At 39.3% G+C, this 21,046-nt stretch overlaps 1 protein-coding gene across 3 annotated transcripts in view; it reads right to left on the reverse strand.

The window, feature by feature from the left end:
* The window catches only part of LOC103478357 (RNA-binding motif, single-stranded-interacting protein 3), a 149,767-nt gene that overhangs the window by 101,892 nt on the left and 26,829 nt on the right, over positions 1 to 21,046 (reverse strand). For 2 of the 3 annotated variants that reach the window (XM_017309584.2, XM_008432132.3), the window contains exon 2: positions 5,374 to 5,543. In XM_017309584.2, coding sequence (XP_017165073.1) covers positions 5,374 to 5,543 — 170 coding nt within the window. Of the gene's footprint in view, positions 1 to 5,373; positions 5,544 to 9,685; positions 9,780 to 21,046 lie in introns of those variants that run through there. The other variant, XM_008432138.3, reaches the window with a different exon arrangement.

Below are 21,046 nucleotides of genomic sequence, written 5' to 3' on the forward strand. Positions count from 1 at the left end.
ACCCAACTGGAACTTTTCCCTTCACTCTGGCAGTCACCTGCCGTAACTTGAAAAAACATCAACCTGCATTTTACCTAAAGCCAGTAAGGTGAGCTACTCATAAAAACCTGCTGGAATACAGAAAACGCACCAATAACAGACAACCAGAGACAGATGGTTCGGGTCAGTGTGTCCTCGTTCCATTACTTTTAATGTTCCCCCAAGAAAAGTCTTCGCAGTAAAATATTGTGAAATTCTAGGCCCAAAGATTTTCCTCTTGACCAGAGGCCAGTCCGGTCGGTATATCTCCTTCTCTTCACAAAAAGGCAATCGCTTTCCTAGCTCGAAATTCTTTTGCTTCAAAGTCTGTATTGGCTTCACCAAACACTACGGAGCCAAGAAAGGATGCCTTGTCAAGAGATCGGTCAAGGCTGCGTAGCTACGGGCCAAGGCTGACGGATTTCAGCACGACATTCCTCTTAGCAAGAACCGAGTCCTAAAATTGAAGAAAGAGAAAATTGAAATCCATACAGAAAGGAATGCTTTCCAGGTAGAGTCAACGCTAAAACTGGAAAAATTGCCATTTTTTTTTCTCCACTGCTAAGATTTAAGGAGGTATGTCGGTACAAAACATAGCGTGCTCGTTTGTGGCAGGCTTGACAAAATCTGTGCACACCATGGCTCTGAGTGTGTGTTTCAGTGAAGCGTTAATGACAGTTCTCAGAGGGCCCTCACAGCTTCAGATCCATGTTTTCATTCCCTGGTGGAACAACGTCAACAGCCAGTGGATTCTCAACGTTTGATGTCCTCTGAAACGCCACTCCCATCAACACACACACACACACACACACACAACCTTCACTTCTGCTTCTCCCCAAGACGTCTTTGTGTACATCAAATGTAATGTGCAAATCCTGGATGTTTGCGAATTGTGTGCACTCTGTGCATTAAGCTGCGTGTTAGCACGCATGCGTCAGCATCCGCACACAGCTTGGTCTCTGTGTGAGGTAGCTCCTAATTGAGGATTCGATGCAGCTGTCTTGTCTCTTACGTTTCTCTCATTTTTCTGCCTCGCCGCTAGTTAGACTCAAACAGACAAACACAGAGGGAGGACAGAGAAAGTGTAGCTTTTTCACAAGTCTTTGAATCTGTTGCCATATGCAGTTTAACATCTTCAGGCGCTTTTAAAGCATCGGAAACCTCGGACTGATTCCAGGACGAGAAAGCAATTTACTCGGAGTTTAGAAGACGGCTTAATTTCACCGAAACGTTGAGTTTAAGCACTAAAAAGAGTTCTCTGTGAAGTTTTAATCATAAGCTGGAAGGGTTTTGAGTGCAGTGATGTGGACTAGAGTTGGCAGTAGGGTAGGTGGTCAAATGCTTTAAGGACGTTATACAATAAACAATTGCATGGGGGGAAAAATGCTTTTGTTTAAACTGGAATTTCACAGGGGAAAGCCAGGAATTCACAGGGATTAATCACATATAGCCAGAGCACAGCACAATGTTACATTTCTGGCAATGGAAAGACAAGGACTTGGACGGAGTCAACAGCCATAGAGAAGAAGTCGAAACAGAGGAAGAGGCAGAAGAGGCAGAAGAGGCAGAGGGCATATGCCGGTTTCCATCGTTTAAAAATCACCAAGATGTGGTTTGCGACCCGCAACAAGATGCTGATGGAGTTCCTCTCACCCTGATCTTCATTCTTTCACTCCAATGGGGAATCGTCTTCAGCATAGTGAGGGAAAGAACAGGAAGACGGCTCTGTAGTTCAAACAGCGGAGCATGTGTTGTCTTATCTTCCCATTTCTGAGCATTTCGTCCTTGTGCTCTGCAGTGCTGCCTTTTCCTTTCTGTATTACAATGAAACGGTCTGTCAACATATTATAATGAAAGCGTAAATGTGAGTCTTGTCCAGTCTCTTGACATTGATCACCAGTAATTGCAATTTACAATACTTGTCATCAAAACTTTAATCACAGTTTACAACAGTTAATATGTCAGTTATTTCGACAATATGACTAAGCAATCTGACTCTCTTATGCGTATACCGCACAACAAAGACTTGTCATTCTGACATATTAACATGTTCTCTGACACAGATGTTTACTTTTGAGAGATGAATTAAGGATTTTCGAGCAAGAGACTGCCTATTCCAGGTAGTCTATGGTGTTTTGTATTGTTTTTGAATTGTTTTCAGAAACATGTTTTGTTTCCCTTCCTCTTTTTAGAGTCTCCAACCTCTGCTATCCCACTCATATCCTCATTTTCATCCCTGTCCATATTGGTCACTTCCAACAAATAATATTTACATCTCCCGCATTGAAACGGCCACCATCTCTAAACCAAAGACAAAAGCAGGATTCACTAACATCTTCACTTATTTTGTTTTCCACTCTTCCTGAACTATCTTTTTTTCTTCACTTCTCTTGACCGACCACGATTACTTAAACGCATTCACTCGTTCAAGAAGGGAAACCTTCTACCTCTCATTCACACACGTTTTCTGTCTTTAGTCTGCCGACGTCTTTGTTCTTCCAAAGCAGACGTTAATATTTATTACTAGGATTTTCCCGCTCAAACAACAATGTTTATAAGAAAATGGATCAATGGCAAACAGTCTGTAGAAGAATTGCTAAAAAGAAAACCCGTTTGAGGCTGCAAAGCTATTAAGAACCAGACAGAGGTTTGCCTTCCAGCAGGACAAAGTCCCTAAACTAAATCGATAAAACTATAATTCTGTGATTTGTCATGCTATTTTGCAGATAGATAGATAGATAGATAGATAGATAGATAGATAGATAGATAGATAGATAGATAGATAGATAGATAGATAGATAGATAGATAGATGTGACAAGTGTGAGGGAGGGAGACAGACAACAAGTGTGAGTTAAAGCCGGAGAGTGTGAGTGAAATTGCCCTTGTTCCTCGCTTCAGATTCTGCTCACGTTCTGCTCTGTCCCCAGACGTTAAAAGTGTGTCCATAGTTTTGGCGACCGGGGGAGTGATTGGAAATGTCAGCTGACAACAGCACTTTTCACTGACACTCTGAGAACTGGCACGAAGACAGAGAGAGGGAGCAGGGGAAGAAGGGAAACTCGGAGCGAAGGATGGAAGGGGGCGGATGTGCCCACAAACAACCCGAGCCTGGTAGCTGAGGATGAGGATGACATTGAGGCCAGAGAAGGAATTTGCGAATGTGTCTGTGTGTTATCGGTGAAATATTCTTCTATTAACTTACTGTATCAGTGTGCGCCTATGAAAAAACGTCTATGAACTGGTTTCTGCACGCATACGCAAAACCCGTCATGTCACCGAGTGACAGGAAACTGCCACTTTGTCTATTTCTGAAAGCTGGAGAGTGTATTAGGTCCCCAATGCTTTCACTGCTGTCCAGTAGCCCCCACTGACAACCCTCTGCCACTCTGACCTTTTCTAAATGTTACTGGCCACTTGGCAAGCTGACTTGGCCCCTAATGCAGCTTTTATTGGCCCCTATTTTTCACTCAATTTCCCCAGAATGCCTGCAGGGCTACATTGACATACAGCTGACTTGAACTGCAGCTGACACACACAGGAGCAGTGAGAGAGCCTATCAGAGGTGAGTATTAACCAGGTACATTTACTTCTTACATTCAGCTGAGAAACTTTTTGAAAAAAAGAAGAAGAAGAAGAAAAGCACTTCTAGAAGAGGTTTCAACTGTGCTCTACTTTTAATTCCTGTTGAGTAATATTATGTTCAAGTTGTACTTACTTACTCAGTAAGTAAGTACTGAGTAAGTACTTACTTACTTACTTACTCAGTAAGTAAGTACTCTTACTGAGTACTGTGCCCACCTCCAGTTACTTCATTAAAGGACGCGCCAACCTGTTCTAGCCAAAAATTGTGTCGGACACAGAGTTTTAGTCAAAGTGAGACTTCTTGTTTCTCCATAAGCTTCATTGTTCTGTAATGCCGTGTTCCATCTGCTGAGCCCGCGGCAGCATTTGGAGGTCAGAGGAATATAAAGTTAACAGGATATATTATCTCTGCTAGTACTTGTGCAGTGTTTTCACAGACAAAGTATTCACAGTACTTCCCTTTTTGTCCATTTTGTTATGTTACAGCCTTATTCTTAGCTTAAAACGGAGCTGTTTCCACTGATCATCTTGACCTCAGACCGGGGTGACGGTTCATTTTTCAACAGGACAATGACCCAAAGCACTCTGTGAATGTCCTGGAGTTGCCAGGGAGAGAATCTGGAAATGGCTGCACAGCGCGGGCTCCCATCCAACTGGATGGAGCTGGAAAAGAACTGCAGAAGAGAATGGATGAAACTACCTAAAGATAAGCATGCTAAGCTTGTGACACCATTTTGAAAAAGACTTATGGCTGTAACTGATGCCAAACGTGGATCAACAAACTATTAAGCAAAGGCTGTGAATACTTAGATAAATGGGGTTTCTTGTTTAGTTTTTTTTTTTTTTTTTTTTATAAATTTGCAAAAATCTCAAAAACATTCTTCCACATTGTCAAATCAGCTTATTTGTGTGGAGAATTTTGAGAAAAGACATTATTTTAATAAGAGTAATAAGAGGAGTAAGGCTGTAATACAAAATGTGAGCAAGGTGAAGCTTTATTAATACTTTCCCAATGCATAGTATGTGCATGGCCTATAGTATAGCAAGCATTGGTTTCAAAAGCTTTATCTTAATTAAAATCTACTCTTATTTTTAACTTGAAGCCAATCAGTGGATAGCAACTTTTATTGATAAGTGGTGTCAGTATTAAACATACTCATGATTACTGAATTACAACTAAAATAATCAGAAATCTCTTATTGCCTTTCTACTTTTTTAATAATACTTTCTGTATTATAACCATGGCAGTGTTTTAGAAGATGATCCATTTTTAATATAAAAAAGGAAATAAAATGTTTAACAAAAGAAAACAACTCTACTAATAAACATATAAATGTCTATGTTAAAATTTTGTTTTGTGGGTCAAAGAATCAGCTTGTTCCAAAGCTGTTACTAAGGAGCAATGAATGCATGCAAACTGTATTACTGATTTACTTACTATCACTGCCTTAGAATTGACTTGGAAAATCTGGGAGGTTTAAAACTTCTGTTGAAAGACAGACGGGTGTTTATTTTTCTCTCCCCATGTGAGCATGTGACACAGTCCAGAAAGGAGAGGAAGGGTTAGGCCCATGTGGGTTGTGTGCATTTCTTTTTCCCAGAGGAAGCCAAAAGGAACCCATAGGTCAACAGCACACTGCTGTTGCTCATTAGATGCTGCTGTTGGACTCACACAACACTAATTAAACCAGTGAGAACTGAGCTGAGCGGTAATGAAGTGAACTGCGAAGCTGGTAGCGAGTCAAAACAGAATGGAAGAGGACGAAACTTACGGCTGACAGAGTTTGATGAGGTCCTGGTCTGTGGTGGCAGGTGGCAGCCCCCTGATGTACAAGTTGGTCTTACTAAGTTGCTCCACCAGCCCACCTCCATGACCTCCACCCCCTCCTCCGGTTGTGCCTGGACTTGGTGGAGCCATGGGCTGAGGAGGAGCATACGACTGCTGCAGAAAACAGGGGAGAAGAACAAATGAGAAAGGTGCATTTTAATTTCTGGCCAATTTATTTTTGGTGCGCCGTCAAGTCTGCGCACGGCTCATTTGGGTTTTAAGAATGTAGCCCATTTCTACCTAATCAAACATCCTCCTTCTACCAAACTCATCCTGCTTAGTTATCATTTCCTGTACCACTCCATTTGCTTGATTCAGCAGGAAGCACATCAAATTAAGAAGGCAGGATATGAGGCAAACAGATTAACAGGCCTAGATGGAACTGCGTTTTACCACAGAAACTTGCACGAATCACAACACCATTTCCAGTCCCTTACTAAAGAATTCACACCCTTTCAGCTTAATAACACGGTACAACCACAAACATCCATGGATTTGATTGCAATTTTATCACTTTTAGGTCATGTTTGCACACCATTAACTGCATATCTTTTGGGGTCTTTAGAAAAACATGCATTGAAGCGTCAAAATGACAAATAAGGTTTTGAAAGTGCAATACATCGGAATGTGATCATTCTTTTATCATGTTAGTATCATGGTCAGAAACATTGCATTTAGACATGGTTTGGCAATTGAAGCAAATTCAAAGCATTTATAAAGTTTTTCCTTTTATCTGAACAGCTGAACAATTCAATTGTAATAATTGAAAGCATCCATTCACTTTTTAAGTTGAGACAAAAGTTACTTGTTGAGCATTTTTTGTTCAATAGTTTTCACCATCGGGTGTTGGTCCTTAATTCAAATGTAAAAAGAAAACAAAAAACTTTTTTTTGTCATTTTTAATAAGCACTGATTAATAAAAAAGAAAATTCAATAGCCTGACATATTTCAAAATATTGTTGCCATGCCTTGTGGCTATGTGGAATCAAAACCGGACACGCAAAGTTTAATCCTTGCCGGAGCGTTTTGTCACTCTTTAACTTCCTAAAACATCTCATATCGGCCTCCCCTGTCCAATTATACAGCTCAATACTGGCTAAATGGCTCAATACGATGACCAGCTCTGGCAGGGAGGAAGGCAAGTGTGAGGATTAATGAGTGTCTGGCACTGATGAAACATCCATCCCTGCTTTGGCCCAAGGCAAAGTATTAAGTGAAGTCTGTCGGAAGTAAACATGACAACAGTGTTGGAAAGACTTTGTCTTGATCTTTGAGTGAAGCTAGGCTCTTTCGACACAGAGGTCGTCTAGTTTTAGCGTCAGTCTTGCTGCGCGAAAGCGCATCGAGCAAGTTCAAAGACGGGGAAACATAGACGTAAGCGACAGAAATGGAAGACAAAGGGAGACTTTCTGTGTATACGTATGTGAGGCATGGGATAGTGTGTGTTCGTGTGATTGTGTGTGAGTTTGTGCATGTGTGAGCCATCGGTGTTGTTGATAATGACAGGCTGTCACTGCAGAGCAACGTGAGGCCTGAGCCAACTCTGATATTAATCCATTACCTGAGTGTTCCTCAGATCACACACACACGTGCGCACGCGTTCACGCACAGGCATGCTGAACGTTCAGAGGGACGTTATTAACAGGATTCAGTACATGTAGAAAAGACTTCCTACACTAAAAGAAAAAAAATGGATTTGAAACAGAAATATTTGATTATGCAAACATTTGGATGTTTTTTAGAGTAGTATTTTTACAATGAGCGCTCACACACAACTAACCAGTGAAAGGGTTTAAAACACAAGAAGCAGCTGCTCTGTGTTGGACCCTTCCTGAGTGTCTCATTCAAAATAGCATACTTAAGATCAGAAAACTTGTACAATCTGTGTTGGCATGCTTGTGGCTGCGATGATTGAAATGCCGCAGCATCAAAGCCTGACTCAGTCTACACACTTTACCAGTGGGACTGTTGCCCGACTGCCTCTGACAGATGACATGGAAATCTGAGTGATGGAAAGTTTCAAACACAAAAGAATCTAAAATCTGACATAAATATCTATATATAGATAGGTCTATATATAGATATATATATAGTGCGGAAAATATGTTAAATTTTTTTGCCTGTTTGCATTATGATCTGGAGCAGAAAACATTCTGCGCTTGTGTACACAGATATCAAGGCATGGAACAATGTGTAAAATCTCTTCTCTTGTCTCACTGACACAGCATAACACACACACACACACGCGCGCACACACACACACACACACATATATACATATACACAGTTGATCAAAGGCCTTGCCCAGGGAACCTCTTTCAGCAAATGTGTGCAGCTGTTGGGATGCGGATGATAGTGAGCTGTGTGTCAGAGTCTGTGATATGGGAAAGTCTTTGAAAAATGTGAATATTTCTCTTTCTCATAATATCACTTCTTCCTGTCTTTTTTTCCTCTGATCACGCAGCGTTAATGGTGACCACGTCCCCGTTCAACTCCTTGATCCTCTCACTTCTGCCTATCTGCATCCCACACGCTGCCTCTGTATGTCCACTGCCCTTTCCGACTGCTCTTTCCCATAGTTTCTCCCTTCGTTCTTTGAAGGATTAGTCTTGAGTTGTGCGTGTGGACTGAAGGCTGCCTCTCAGCTGGTGTTGTTGACACACTTAGTACAGTGGAGCAGCTCTCACAGTGGGAAAAAGGCTCAGAGGCAGTGACACAAACTGTCACACAAAGCAAACAGTTACTGGATTTTATGCATGACTGAGCCGTGAAGGAGCAACACATCACAACGCAGCTCCGCTGTGTCGTGTGTGTGTGTGTGGGGGGGTTTGCGCGCGTGTGTGTGTGTGTATGTTGCTGACTCCCTGGTGAGCACATGTCCGACCTTCTTAGTGACACAAGAGGTGGATAGTATCGAAAGATATTTTCAAGTGAAACCAGAAACATTTTTAGGGGGACAAGGATTAATATAGAAATATATTAATATATTATTATTAATATATATATATATATATATAAATCGTCAGTAAAGGGTTAATTCTAGATTTAGCACAGTCTTATCTATATCTGCCAGTGAATGCTTGTGATTGTTCACATCCACAATGTGAACAATCACTAGGATCAAACAGGTTCATTTTGTTCATAATCTAAGTAGAATAACCCTTTACAGTCATGGAATGGCAAACCATGAAATGCTAAAATCAGCTGGATCAGAATCAGTAGAAAGAAAGTAGCAAGTTTTGTCTCCTTTCTTGTAATTTTTCCTTTTTCCTATGTTTTATGATCAAAAATCACCCCATCCCTAATCTATCAGAACCTTTCCTGCATTCAAATATGCTCCCATTATGGACTTAGTTCATCATGCTAATTTCAAATACAATTCTTTTGAATTATTTTCACCATCCTACACCTTCTTTTCTAACCAGACATTTCACATATAGGCAGGTTAATCCGAAACGTCCCTATAACTACCGAAAGCAAAAGTGTGCATCCACACAGATCTGCAGACAATTGTATTTGCAACACCATGCAAAGTTCTCCTCTATTTGTCTGGCTGCCCTCTTGAATCTTATTTAGTAGGTTACTTTTGGAAAGATGTAAAAATGTTCAATAATTGTGGCTACCATCCAGTAGCTCACCATCTTTAGTGTGTGAATGCGTGTGTGCGTGTGTGTGTGTGTGACTGAATGTAGTGTAAAACACTTTGAAGTCGTCTGGACTTGATACAATTCTTTACAAGTACAGGCCATTTATCATCACTCATAATGTTTTTATTATTGTTATTATTGGACAAAGACCTGAACTGAATACATTTTGTAGGTAATTCTGCTAATAGAGATGTTGCTAAAGGTAATGCACAGTCCCCAAAAAGCTTGAACTCTGGGTGACTCGCTGGGATAAAGGAGCAAACATAAATGGCTATTGGTGATGATAAAACTAGAGCATATTAGTGGAAATAACAGGCTTGATAAGACAAAGGAAAAGCAGGGGGATATGGGAGCGGAGAGGGGGGCGGGAGGCTTGTTCCGGCCTCTTCTGATGCTTCCTGAAACACAGAGGAAAGAATGCGGGCTATTTTTGGGTCCAGCTCTGAGATTCTCTCATACTCACTATGCCTTTAAGCACAGTGGCGGAAAGGTTTAAGGAAGAGCTTATGAAAACAGCAGAATAAAAACAGGGTATAGATTACAAATATACACAGCTAAAATAAGCTTTGGCTATTGCTTGCCAGAAATACTGAGGAGGCAACAACTCACGGGTTTCAGGATGCTGCAAGCTCTTACAAGAACCAAAGAAGAACAGTCATCATATGCTAGAATATCCTGAGGAAATGAAGAATAAACAAAGACATATCACGTCTTGGCGATATCTTTCACAGCTCTTGAACTTCTTTGCATCTTGTCACATTACAACTACAGACGTTAGAGAATCTTATTGGGATGTTTTAATGTGATAGACCAACAGTACATAGTGCACAATTATGAACAAATATTCATGTTTTTTTTTCTTTTCGTTAAGGATTTGCTAAGTGGGAGTGCATTTGTATTCAGCCACTTACAGTGAATACTTTGTAGATCTACATTTCATTACCGCTCCAGGGGTAAACATATGTGTTTCTAACATTCTTCATGTTTAGATACTGAAATCTTTTTGTCCTCTATTCTTTACAAAACAGCTTAACCTCAGTCAGACTGGATGGAAAGAAGCTGTGAGCATTGATTAAGAGGTTTTTCCACAGATTCCATATTAAGTCTGGACTTTGACTGGGCCACTCTAACACATTATGTACCTTTAATCTAAGCTATTCCACTGTAGTACTGACTATAAGTTTAGTATAAGTATTGTAAAATGATCTGTCTCGTATGTTCCTTATGTTTCATGATATTATATCTTGCATCAGCGTAAAGCAGGCTGTATAAAAACACACAACACATTCTTCAGATTTTGCTTTGAGGGGAAAAAAAAGGTTAAAATGTAAATATCATTTCATGTGCTACTTTGTTTTGCTCTATCATTATATTGATTGAAAGTTACTGTTTTAATGTTATCAAATGTGGTTATAATGAATATTTGATACTACGGTTTTCACAAATAAAAAAATCAAACACACGTGTCTGCTAACATAATAGCATAACATGAAAAGAGTCTATAAAGAAAGTAGAAAATAGTCTTTTGTTCTTACATGAGGTTCAGTTTCACGGTTATGATCATTTGATGAAAATAACATCTGCTCTTTCAGGTATTAGCTGCAGCTTTTGATGTCTTATACCGAAAGCAAACCATTTGATCCTTCTGCAAAGACGTTTCTTAGAAAAAATCCGAAAAAAAAAATTATTTTGCTAATCCACATCTGCAGCTGACTCTCTCTGTTTCAAAACTGAAGGTCATGCTGCTTAATAATATCAATTATCATGTTTAATACCTGTTTAAAGCCAGATTCTTGAGCTCATTTTCACTTAAGGTTTTTTTTTTGTTGCTTTGCTTATTTTTGTAATCCAATTTCATCTTTCACCACCTTTTATACGTTTCTGAGCTCATTCTACTTTTTTTTTTTTTTTTTCAAAGAATCTGCAAAGGTTTGATGGCAACATATGCTTATGCGCATCACGGCATGTGGCCACAGTAAGCAAGAGAGCAAGTGCTGATGTTACAGAGGTTTTCAGGTAAAAACAACAGCACTCAATGTATTCAGTCTGATAAGTTTTGAATGGCCCTCTGTAGCTATCCTCATCTTATGTGAAAACACTAGTTTGTCACAATTCTTAAGAAAAATGTCAGTGCTTCCTTTTCCTGATTAATTAAAAGTTTGAGCTTTTGTTGAAACCATGATATTACTATGATAATCTCCTCTCTCTGGACAAACGTCGGCTAGAGTGATGAATAAATTACACCAAAATAGCTCTGGATTCACTTAACACTAAAATAATATAACATTAATGGAAACTTAAGGGTTTTCAACCCTGCAGGCACGATGCTCGTTTTCAAATACAAATGAGTGGAGGATATGAAGGTTTACGGGGGTGTCTGCAAATTTCATCAGCCGACACTTTAGATGACTTTGAGGCCAGTCCGAATGGAAAAGTTGCTCTTTAATTAAAATGCAGAAAGCAGACTATCTGAAATGTACCCTCTATGACCTATTAAATATAATCAAAGCAGTAGTGCGAGGGGTGTCTGCAGCATTTTGAAGGTTGTGGGAATCAAATTAAAGTTGAAATCTAAACCCGGACATTAGAGTTATATTTAATTTTGTGAGTAAATTCTCTCCCCCTTTTGATAACAAGGTTTTAATTTTATCAAGTGAAACCTTACTATGGAGGGCATACTTAAACTAAAAAAAAAAAAAAAGATTTGCAACATCACCGCCTACAGGTTTGTTGGTTTGTCATTACCTTTAACTTGCTTTCAGTTTATCTCGCCACTTTTCAGCTATTTTATATTTCAGCTACTTTCACTCTCGCTCGCTCTCCTCTTGTGTCCTCTTCGTCATCTCTCCTTCCGCTTTCTTTCCAGCTGACTCCGTCCCCGCTGCCCCCTCAGAAGATCAGGTCGGCTACACTGTTCCCCGACGGAACGGCGTGTTCCAGCATTCTACCTCTCTATCTCTCTTGTTAACATCGACAGCCACAGCATCAACACACACTTGGGATGTCATAAACAAGTTGCACAAACATTCCCTGAGGACACCCGGTTTGCACTTGATGCTCAGTGACCTGGCGAGAGATAAGGAGGTGATGGAGAGTGACTGCGGTGGGTTGCTGAACTTTCGGTGAATTCCTGTGGCAGCCATGTTGAGGAGGTCAGAAAGAGGTGAGGGGTAGGCTGTGCGAGAGCGTACGGGTAAGCTGTTCAACTCGAGACTGATTTGAATCGGAATTAGCCTGGTCAGTTCATCGCTCTTGGGATTAAGGCTCAGTGAGGGTTCCTATGTAACTTTTATAAAGAATATGTTTTTACATATTTGTTGAAACTGCCGTCATGTTGTGACAGTAAGTAGCTTTGAGACAGAGAATCTGTGAAAAGATCAAGCTCCTCCGCCTCCTCTCTGAGCTACTATTGCTGTCTGAAAAAATGCACCGCTCCCAACCAAAAACAACCAATCCGGGCTAGGAGGAAGGACTTAGCACTGTCAATCAAACTCGTTTAATCCCGGCTAAATGTGCTAATGGTGGAGAAGCAAGTTACCGTTTCAGGAAAGTTTATCTGCAGTCATCATTGGCCAATCTAGCTAGACTGAGCATTTTTTATAAGCTTTACATATGTCAGCTTTAAAGTTCAGGAGAATTTTGGGTAATTTGACCAAAATTATTTGGTATTCTGCACTTGTGTATGATGTGTATGGGCAAAATAATGTAGTTCTAGAGATTGTAATATTCTTAAAGACAGTGATTAATCTTTCCATCTAGAAAATTAAATGTTTTATCTCAACAAAACAATAACAATTTACAATAACAATAACAATAAAATTCGTAGCATTTTGTGTAGCCCTAGCATTGTTTTTCTTTTTTTTATAGGCGTCGTAAAAACTGATGCAATAAAATCCTCTATCCTTTCCCAAGATATCTGGGACAACAACATGGAGCATTATTCACCTTATTATCACCATTTTTGAGAAAATAGTGATTTTCCTTTTTTTCTTTTTTTCTTTTTTGCAAAATAGCAGTTTCAATTGTTTTTGGAATGGTAAAGTTTGTGTTTGAATTCAGTTTGCTGACACCGTAAATCTGACTGACAGACATTTGCATCTTGGGAGGCGGGGAAACACACAGCTGATTGACCATCTCTGTTTTGCCAATTACAGGCTTTTGTTATTGGTTTTGGCCGATAAGCTGCATGTTTGCAGGGAACATGCGGCTACTTAACATCGCAACCACAACATTTGAAGAATGTTTCTCTGTTTTGGAACATTTCTTGTAAACGGAGAAGAAATGTTCCACAAAGACAATGTGGAACATTTGGGACACTGTTCTGTCCCCAGTGGAGTTAATGTACGACGTCCAGATGGATTCTTTAGAGAGCATCAGGACATAAGGAGAATTAGAAATGTTCAAGCTAACAAAATACAGTTCTTACTTTAAAGACGACAAGACCTACCAGGAAGATACCAGTGAAAAGAAATGCCACACTGACTGACTGCATATAACACCTAAAATAAAATAAAATAACTATTTACGTCAAGCAATCTAAAAACTGGAAATAAATATCATCTAGTATTTAGTCTTGGTTTAGTTGCATTAAATTTGAGGGTTCATAGATGACTCCATGACAAAGGCTCACAGCTTGAACTGAACTGGATAAATTAACTGGATTCAAATAAAGTGAATTAGACTAAATTATAAAGAAATGATTAGGAGTCTTAGTTTGCTGTGAACTGGATCTCTAAAGTAAATAAACTTTATTAAATTGAATGGAAATTAATTGAACTTAGATTGAAGTTGAGCTAAAAACTAAACACAATTGAAAACAGATCAAATAAACTGTGAGCTGTCAATGTAAAGCAAATAAATAGAATAGAATTAAACGCTTAATTGACTCATTGAAATGGATTTAACTGAACTGAAATTAATTGAATTAAAGTGACAATGTGGAAGAACAGCTTCCAATTTATTTCCCGAAGAAAACAAACCCTGTCATATTTCAACCCACGTGGCCTTATCGATGCGACAACCTTATGACCTGGAATAAATGTAAGCTGACAGGAGTTTCATTTCAAAATCTGCCTCAGTCTTTTCAAAAAAAAAGAACAAACCAGTTCAATATAAAAGCCCTGGATCTATTTAAAATTCAAAGCCACCGATCATATTCTTATGCCGAGTCCAACATGTTGCTGTTTAAATGCGGTCTTTGCTTTGTGTATAACAAACAAAACAACTGTGACCACAGCGGTTGCCCTACAGTACACTCTTCCTAATGAAAACCTTTCCTGCGTCATATCCAAGGAAAACATTTCACCACTTCAGACTTTTGAGAACCCACCCAGATGATTGTATCTCCACCTTTTTGAATCGACTCCAAAAAGAAAGAAATCGAAACATCCTTCTTTGTGGATTGGATGACCTCTGGCTCGCTCATTACACAAATTGGAGGGGGAGCATTCCAAGAGCTCCTTTATTATGTATATTTATGTAAATGCTATGTGAGTTTCTTCAGCGAGGTCTCTCTCACTCCTCCTCTCATTGGCCCTGATTAGTGTTCAACCCAGAGGTATGTGCCTGGACAGCGGCAGAGGATGGGGCTTCGCAGTCGTGATTGGTCTAGTGAAAACCTACAGAGGAGGGAAGAGCACAGATGATTCATTGTTCTGCAGGAATCTTTTGTAAAATTTAAGTAAGGCTTTATTAAAATATTCTTTGTAACAGCAAATAAGCTGAAGATGCCTTCTTATGAAATGCTGGCGCCTGCTCAGCCCTGGCGGCTCTCCTACCCCACATAATAACAATCTCATCTTCCCCTCTCATGTCCCTCACCTATTCAGTGTTCTGGTTAGTCATTTCTCCTCCTCCTTCATTTCCTCGTCTTTCGTCTTTAAACTTTCTCCACGTTTCCTTCCCTGTGCCCTTCTCTCTCCTCCTCGTCCACCGTGTGTCTCACTCTGTCTAAACCCCCCACACCTTCCACCAAGCTCTTGCCCACCTCCCTTTCCGCTCAAACACATACAGGAGATTAAAATATGAGGAAACAATCAGGCTCTGGCTCATTAGCATGAGAACAGGGGGAGGGAAGACGACAGGCTACTGCAGACATGACAACGGAGCCCTGGAAATCCACCGCAGAGCTTTTTTTTTTTCCATTCTTTCTTTTTAATCCCAGGAATGACTTTTTACTGTATTTTGTTGAATGAGAAGGAACAATCCTCCGGCAGTCCTTTCAGGCAGCCAAATTACCATGAGAATAAGAGGGCGCAAGGAAGAGAGAGAATGCTTATATAGCGGCTGGTGAAAGAATGGAGACTATAGACAGAATAATGTTTTTCCAAGGCAACAATGAGAAGCTAAAAAGATAGGAGTTAGTGTGTGTATCTGTCCTGTGAATGCGCTGGCTCGGGTGTGTAATGAGAAACCGAACAACAGCAAGTGACGCTTTTGCGTTTGTCTGCGGTTATATCTGGGGGTTGAGGAATGTTCTAATCAGCGAATCAATTAGAGTGATTGCACTGCACAAGCAGGGCAACATTATCTGAGGAAATCCTTTGCGGAAATCCTAGCAGGAAGTGCTGGTGAAAAAGGTGTCACATTACAAAATATACAGGAGAGTCCTCAGCTCTTAAAATAAATAAAAATAAAAACAGTTCACATGGACACAAAAGATCAGCCTCCTCACATCAGGCCTACCACAAATAACAAAAGCATGTTAACCACAGGAAGTGATCAGTGGAACTCAGTGGGGTTAAAACCGAGCGAGCGCTCTACATAAAGTATTTGTCCGATCCTCCCATTTTAAAGGGTTAAACGTGTTGGTGGCAGATAATATGACTCAGTTACTTTTTATTCAGATAGTGGGTGCTGCTCCAGTCAACCACCGATTTGCTGTTATTTATCACCACCAGTGAAGATGCCGGCTCAGGTCGCACGATGCGTTTTCCGAGAAACTACACAAAACCGAGAGGTGGCTTCCAGCTTAGGAAGAAGAAGATTTAGTGCATATGGAAAATACAAAAAAAATTGATTCATTTTCTTTCCTAATGTTATTTTCCATTGCTTCTTTAAGGCTATCCTGAGCTGAACAAAACTAGAGTTTAATAATTATAGTGCATGGGCAATTTACGCAAAGTGAAGTAAAAATAACTAAATGCAATGATACGATTGTTGTGGTTTCAAGCAGGTATGAGCAAAGTAGGCTTCAATGTCGTAATTTTCCAAAATGTGTGTAAAATAAAAAAGCTTAAAAGTTCATAACTTTGGAAATCATTTAAAATCAAAATAAGAGTAAAAATATACATCTTTCTCCTACACCATCTTGTCCTTAGAGAGTTATATAGTGGAGGTGTGTAATACTGCATATTTTGCTTTCGGTCCATTACCAACTTAATACAAGGCCCGTATTGGTGATTCCAATACTTATACTTTTTATTTTAGTCTGATATGTCCTCAAACTTCCAACCTTTAGGTGTTTGTGCTGTTTTGTTCTTTGAATTATTTTGTCCAAACCTCAGTCAGAAATTGGACAAATATATAGACATCTACAAAAATCTTTAAGAACATATTACATGATTTGTGTGCAATTTTTCTTATATTTAAACAAAGTGCAAAAACCTATCTTTTAAGAGCAAATCAGAATCATTTTTAAGGTAGAGTTGAGAAACTAAGCAATTTTCAAGAAGGAATCTGAAACGAAAGTATTGATCTTACCATCTTAGTATCAATCCGATACTGATTATATCGATACTGGTATTGACTTTATCAATATTTTGGATCGATCCGCCCACCTCTATTGCATGGAGGCCGATGCCTATCTCGCATTGCCTCTAATTCAAGGTATACAGCAGTACTAATGTTTTTTTTTATCATTTTCATTTCGCACTTAGAAGGTGACATAACATAATGCAAGATGCTCTTCTCTCCATATCCCTTTGTTTTGCTATGGTGCGAAAGATTTGCCTAAAATTGGTGAAATGGATTCAGTCAGTTAAAAACTACAAGTATCTGTTAAATGTATAAAACAAATTTTGACAAGTGGTGATCTAAGGTTTGACACTGTTGAGCTACAAGCTGCATTACAGCCCTTAGTACTCTGGTGGGCTCTTAATATTTATGCAAATCACATACATTTCAAGATTGGGATTTCGATAATTACGAATACACATTCATCTCTCATCAGTAGGAGGAAGTGTGTGTAGGCACTCACTAATGGGAGCCAACTGAGCTGTTCTGTACACAAACTCAAGGTTGCTGTATCCTTCTCCACATGCAGTTAATGGGACCCATCTAAAAAGCTCATAAACAAGAAGTCTTGTTAAAATCACCTTACACATGCAGTCGAACCGAATGTGAAACGTCGAGGTGTGATGCGCTGCACAGATTACCCTTCACTTCACACACGGTTCTTCTAGGCACTGCACGGGGTTTTACAGTAATTTCAAAGTGTGTGTTTCAGGGTTGCACCACAGAATCTATACCGCCGTCACTAATTTCAGTTCAATACGTCTCTCTCCTTCAGACTGACCAGGTCTGATTTAAACACACTGTTATCTTTGCCTTCCTTGCTCTAAGGGTCACTGTCTAGTCATTATTTCTCTGCTGCCTTCCGTGACTCGTTTCCCTTTTCTCTCTCTCTGAGCTGTAATTAAATTCCTTCATCAAACCTGATAGGGGCAAAATATTCAGAGAATGAAAGAAGAAAATGGAGGGGTAGAAGGTGTGAGGGTAAGTGGAAAGGAGGGAGGAAGAGATCAGAGTGCAGGAATATATTGAGTGGAATCCAAGACTGTTCACTGAGATCAGATGATGACCTGAGGATATCTGAAGGGAAAATCTGTAAAGACAACGGTAGAACCCAGATCTATATATATATATATATATATATATATATATATATATATATATATATATATATATATATATATATATAGAGAGAGAGAGAGAGAGAGAGAGAGAGAGAGATATCGTTTAAATCTCAGGTGGAAGATTAAACAGAAATAGTAAGGAAAAATGAAAAGAGGAAAAATAAATAAATCCATTTCACAGTTGGACAGAATAGCATGATAAATCTCATACACAGGACTTCAGTACCCAGATTCGGTGTTTTATATAAATGCACTAGAAGTATGTTAACTCAGCCAACTGCATCTGTATAATGAAAAACCCCTATGCTCATCAAAAGCTGTACACATGACATTTGCCACTTAATCTACAGATTTTAAATTTCAAACCAATTTATAATTCCTCCCATTTTTTTTTCTTCCTTTTTTTTGTCCTCTTAAAAGCGGCCACCATTACTAATTCAGGAACTGAGCGATTCATCACATCCAACACTGCCATGCTTTGCCCGTTTCAGAACCTAAAGCCGAGCAGCGAGAGCAGCTCTCAACATGCTCACTGATCATAACCCAGGCACTGTGCGTGCTCGGATTGATTTAAAGGGTCTGATCAAATTACCCGGAAAAGGTTAAAAGTATCCATTACTGGCTAACATGCTTTTGCTGTATCGAACACAGGGAGATAAAGGACAAAGCAGCAGCAGCAGCCATACAGCAACAATCAAGCCCAACTGCATCCTGGAGGCATCGATAATACAAAAGATTTCAGGAGGAAACCGCGTTCGGAAAAGAGGTAAAGCTTCAAAAAGGCAACAAAGGAGGTTTACCGTTCTAAAGCAGACGTCTTTCTTTTAATTCCATCGGTTCATCCGTTAATTTGCAAGTTGGAAAAAGTAACTAGAGGGCTGTAGAAAACATGCACTCATGAGCTGAAATGGAATATAATGGTGAGAAAGACAAGAGTCTTTCAAATATGCATAATAGGCATGTTGCTATAATTGCATCAAGGTACACCAAAGTAAAAAATAACAATAAAAAAACAAAACACACTCATCTCCTGCTACCAGGAAGGACAAATTCTGATCTTTATGCGTTTTACATAAAAAAATACAGGCGATCAATAAGAGGAAAATAAATGAGCACCAACCATTAATATTTTTTTGATGCATATTGATTCTGTTCAGGAATCATATCATGATTCCTGTTATGAGGATGTTACATAACAGTGAATTTATAGAAATGTAAATAATGGCCCCATTTGAAATGATTTTCACATTTTAGAACAACTTAAGCTGGAAATCTTCATTTACACAGCATATAAAATTATAGAAGTAGATATTGACTTTGTATGCTTTTGCAACAGAGTGTTTCTTATTAGTTTTTTTTCTATGCTAATGTTATTGTTGGTGATGGCAACGGGCTTTATCAACCAGGCAGATCAGATGCAAAGTGTAAAAGTCTACTCCAATCTTAGTAGTCTGAAAACAGAGTGACAAGATCAAGTGAATTGATGCATCCAAAAGATGTAAACAATGTAACTTCAGCATAGCATTGTAGAAGTTTTTCTTTCAATGTCAGACTTAGAGCTCACACCCTGAGACTAATTGTCAAAATACTAGGTAACGCATCCAAACAGCTCCTTAGCAAAAGTATAACTATTGCAATGCTATTCTTTAATACAAAGCCTATTTTATGATCAAGAGAGAAAAAGCTTGTCAAATTTCCGATAAGATACAAACTTCTTGGTTGAATGCAAATAACTTCTAAAATCTGCCAAGGGGTAAGAATAATCTTGTGCTTATCTGTACATTTACATTTTTACTCAAGGTTATCATACCATGAGAATCTCATACTGTCCATTGCCTGAAGCACAGCAATATAAAATGGTAAACAGTAAGCACAGCAGTCCTGCTGAGGAAACAGTGCAGGTGAGGGAAGAAAAGATAAAACAGCTACAAGTCTGACAAAGGTGTGTGAAGGTTGGAGAGACGAACGAGCGTACAAGTGGATAGCAGAGCGGGGAATAAAGGCCACCGGAGAGGTCACTTCTGCTGTTAATAATTTATCCTTTAAAAACCAGTGTGAGGCTTTAATTGGTGCTGTGGCTAATCCTGAAACACACACATACACACACCTCGGGGAGCCTCTTAGCAGCTGTGCTCCAGCTAAATTGGCTGCAGTGTAGCAGCGACAGCAGCAAGTTCCCTCCAGGTATACTACAGTCAGCCAAAACAGCAATATCGGCCTTGCCAAACACCGTCTCATGAATCTGGGCGTGACACTTCTCACTGTCTAACGCTCGCCTGTCACGCTCCGAAACGCAATCTAAGGGCAAATCAAAACGACAAGATGTTAGTCCCCAGGTGTGGTTGTTAGTGAGATAAATATTTGGCCCACTTCACTTGTAATCTGCCATTAGCCGAGGCTGAAGATGGCCCCGCGCAGCCCCGGAAGCCGGCTCGGAAATCATCTGATGATTTACGGCTTTGCTTAGCACAGACAGAAATGACAGCCTGCAAATCGAATTAGCCTTTTCAAGACCCCAGGCTTCGCTGGCGTTTGAATTTTGAGGAAATAATAAGAGTGAGAAGTCATTATAGTCGTGTAATAACCAGAGAACCATGATTTGTTCTTATTTTATTTTTCGGTGAGAGCAAATTTGTGCAACCTCCAGTGAGCCATTAGAAACAATTTAAGCACAAACTTTCTAGTTGAAAACACACATAGGTGTTTTGTTTTTTATTGTTGTTTTTTTTACCCACAGAAATAAAATTAGGTTTATTGTTCTATTGCATGTATAAAAACTATGCATCATGCAGGATCAGATACACATTCAACTGTTATAATGAAATAAATATTGCTTATATTTTGGTCTCTTTGTTTGAGATTTTTAATCACATACAAAGAGTTGGTGTTTTCACCTAACATGTGGACATTATTTAAGTTTTTCTGAAGTGTTCAATCAATAGATGAACGAAATAAGAAGCTGCAAACTTCTGTTACTCATAATCTAACAACCTAAAGTAATAAACAACAGATTGGTAACAATAAATTACATTAATCCATAATTAACACAAGAGGAAACCGTTTTATAACCTAAATTAACATATGAACATTATACTTAAGAAGCAATGATAATATT

Source organism: Poecilia reticulata, chromosome 16 (assembly GCF_904066995.2).
Source record: "Poecilia reticulata chromosome 16, P_reticulata-male-v2, whole genome shotgun sequence".
Classification (NCBI taxonomy): domain Eukaryota; kingdom Metazoa; phylum Chordata; class Actinopteri; order Cyprinodontiformes; family Poeciliidae; genus Poecilia; species Poecilia reticulata.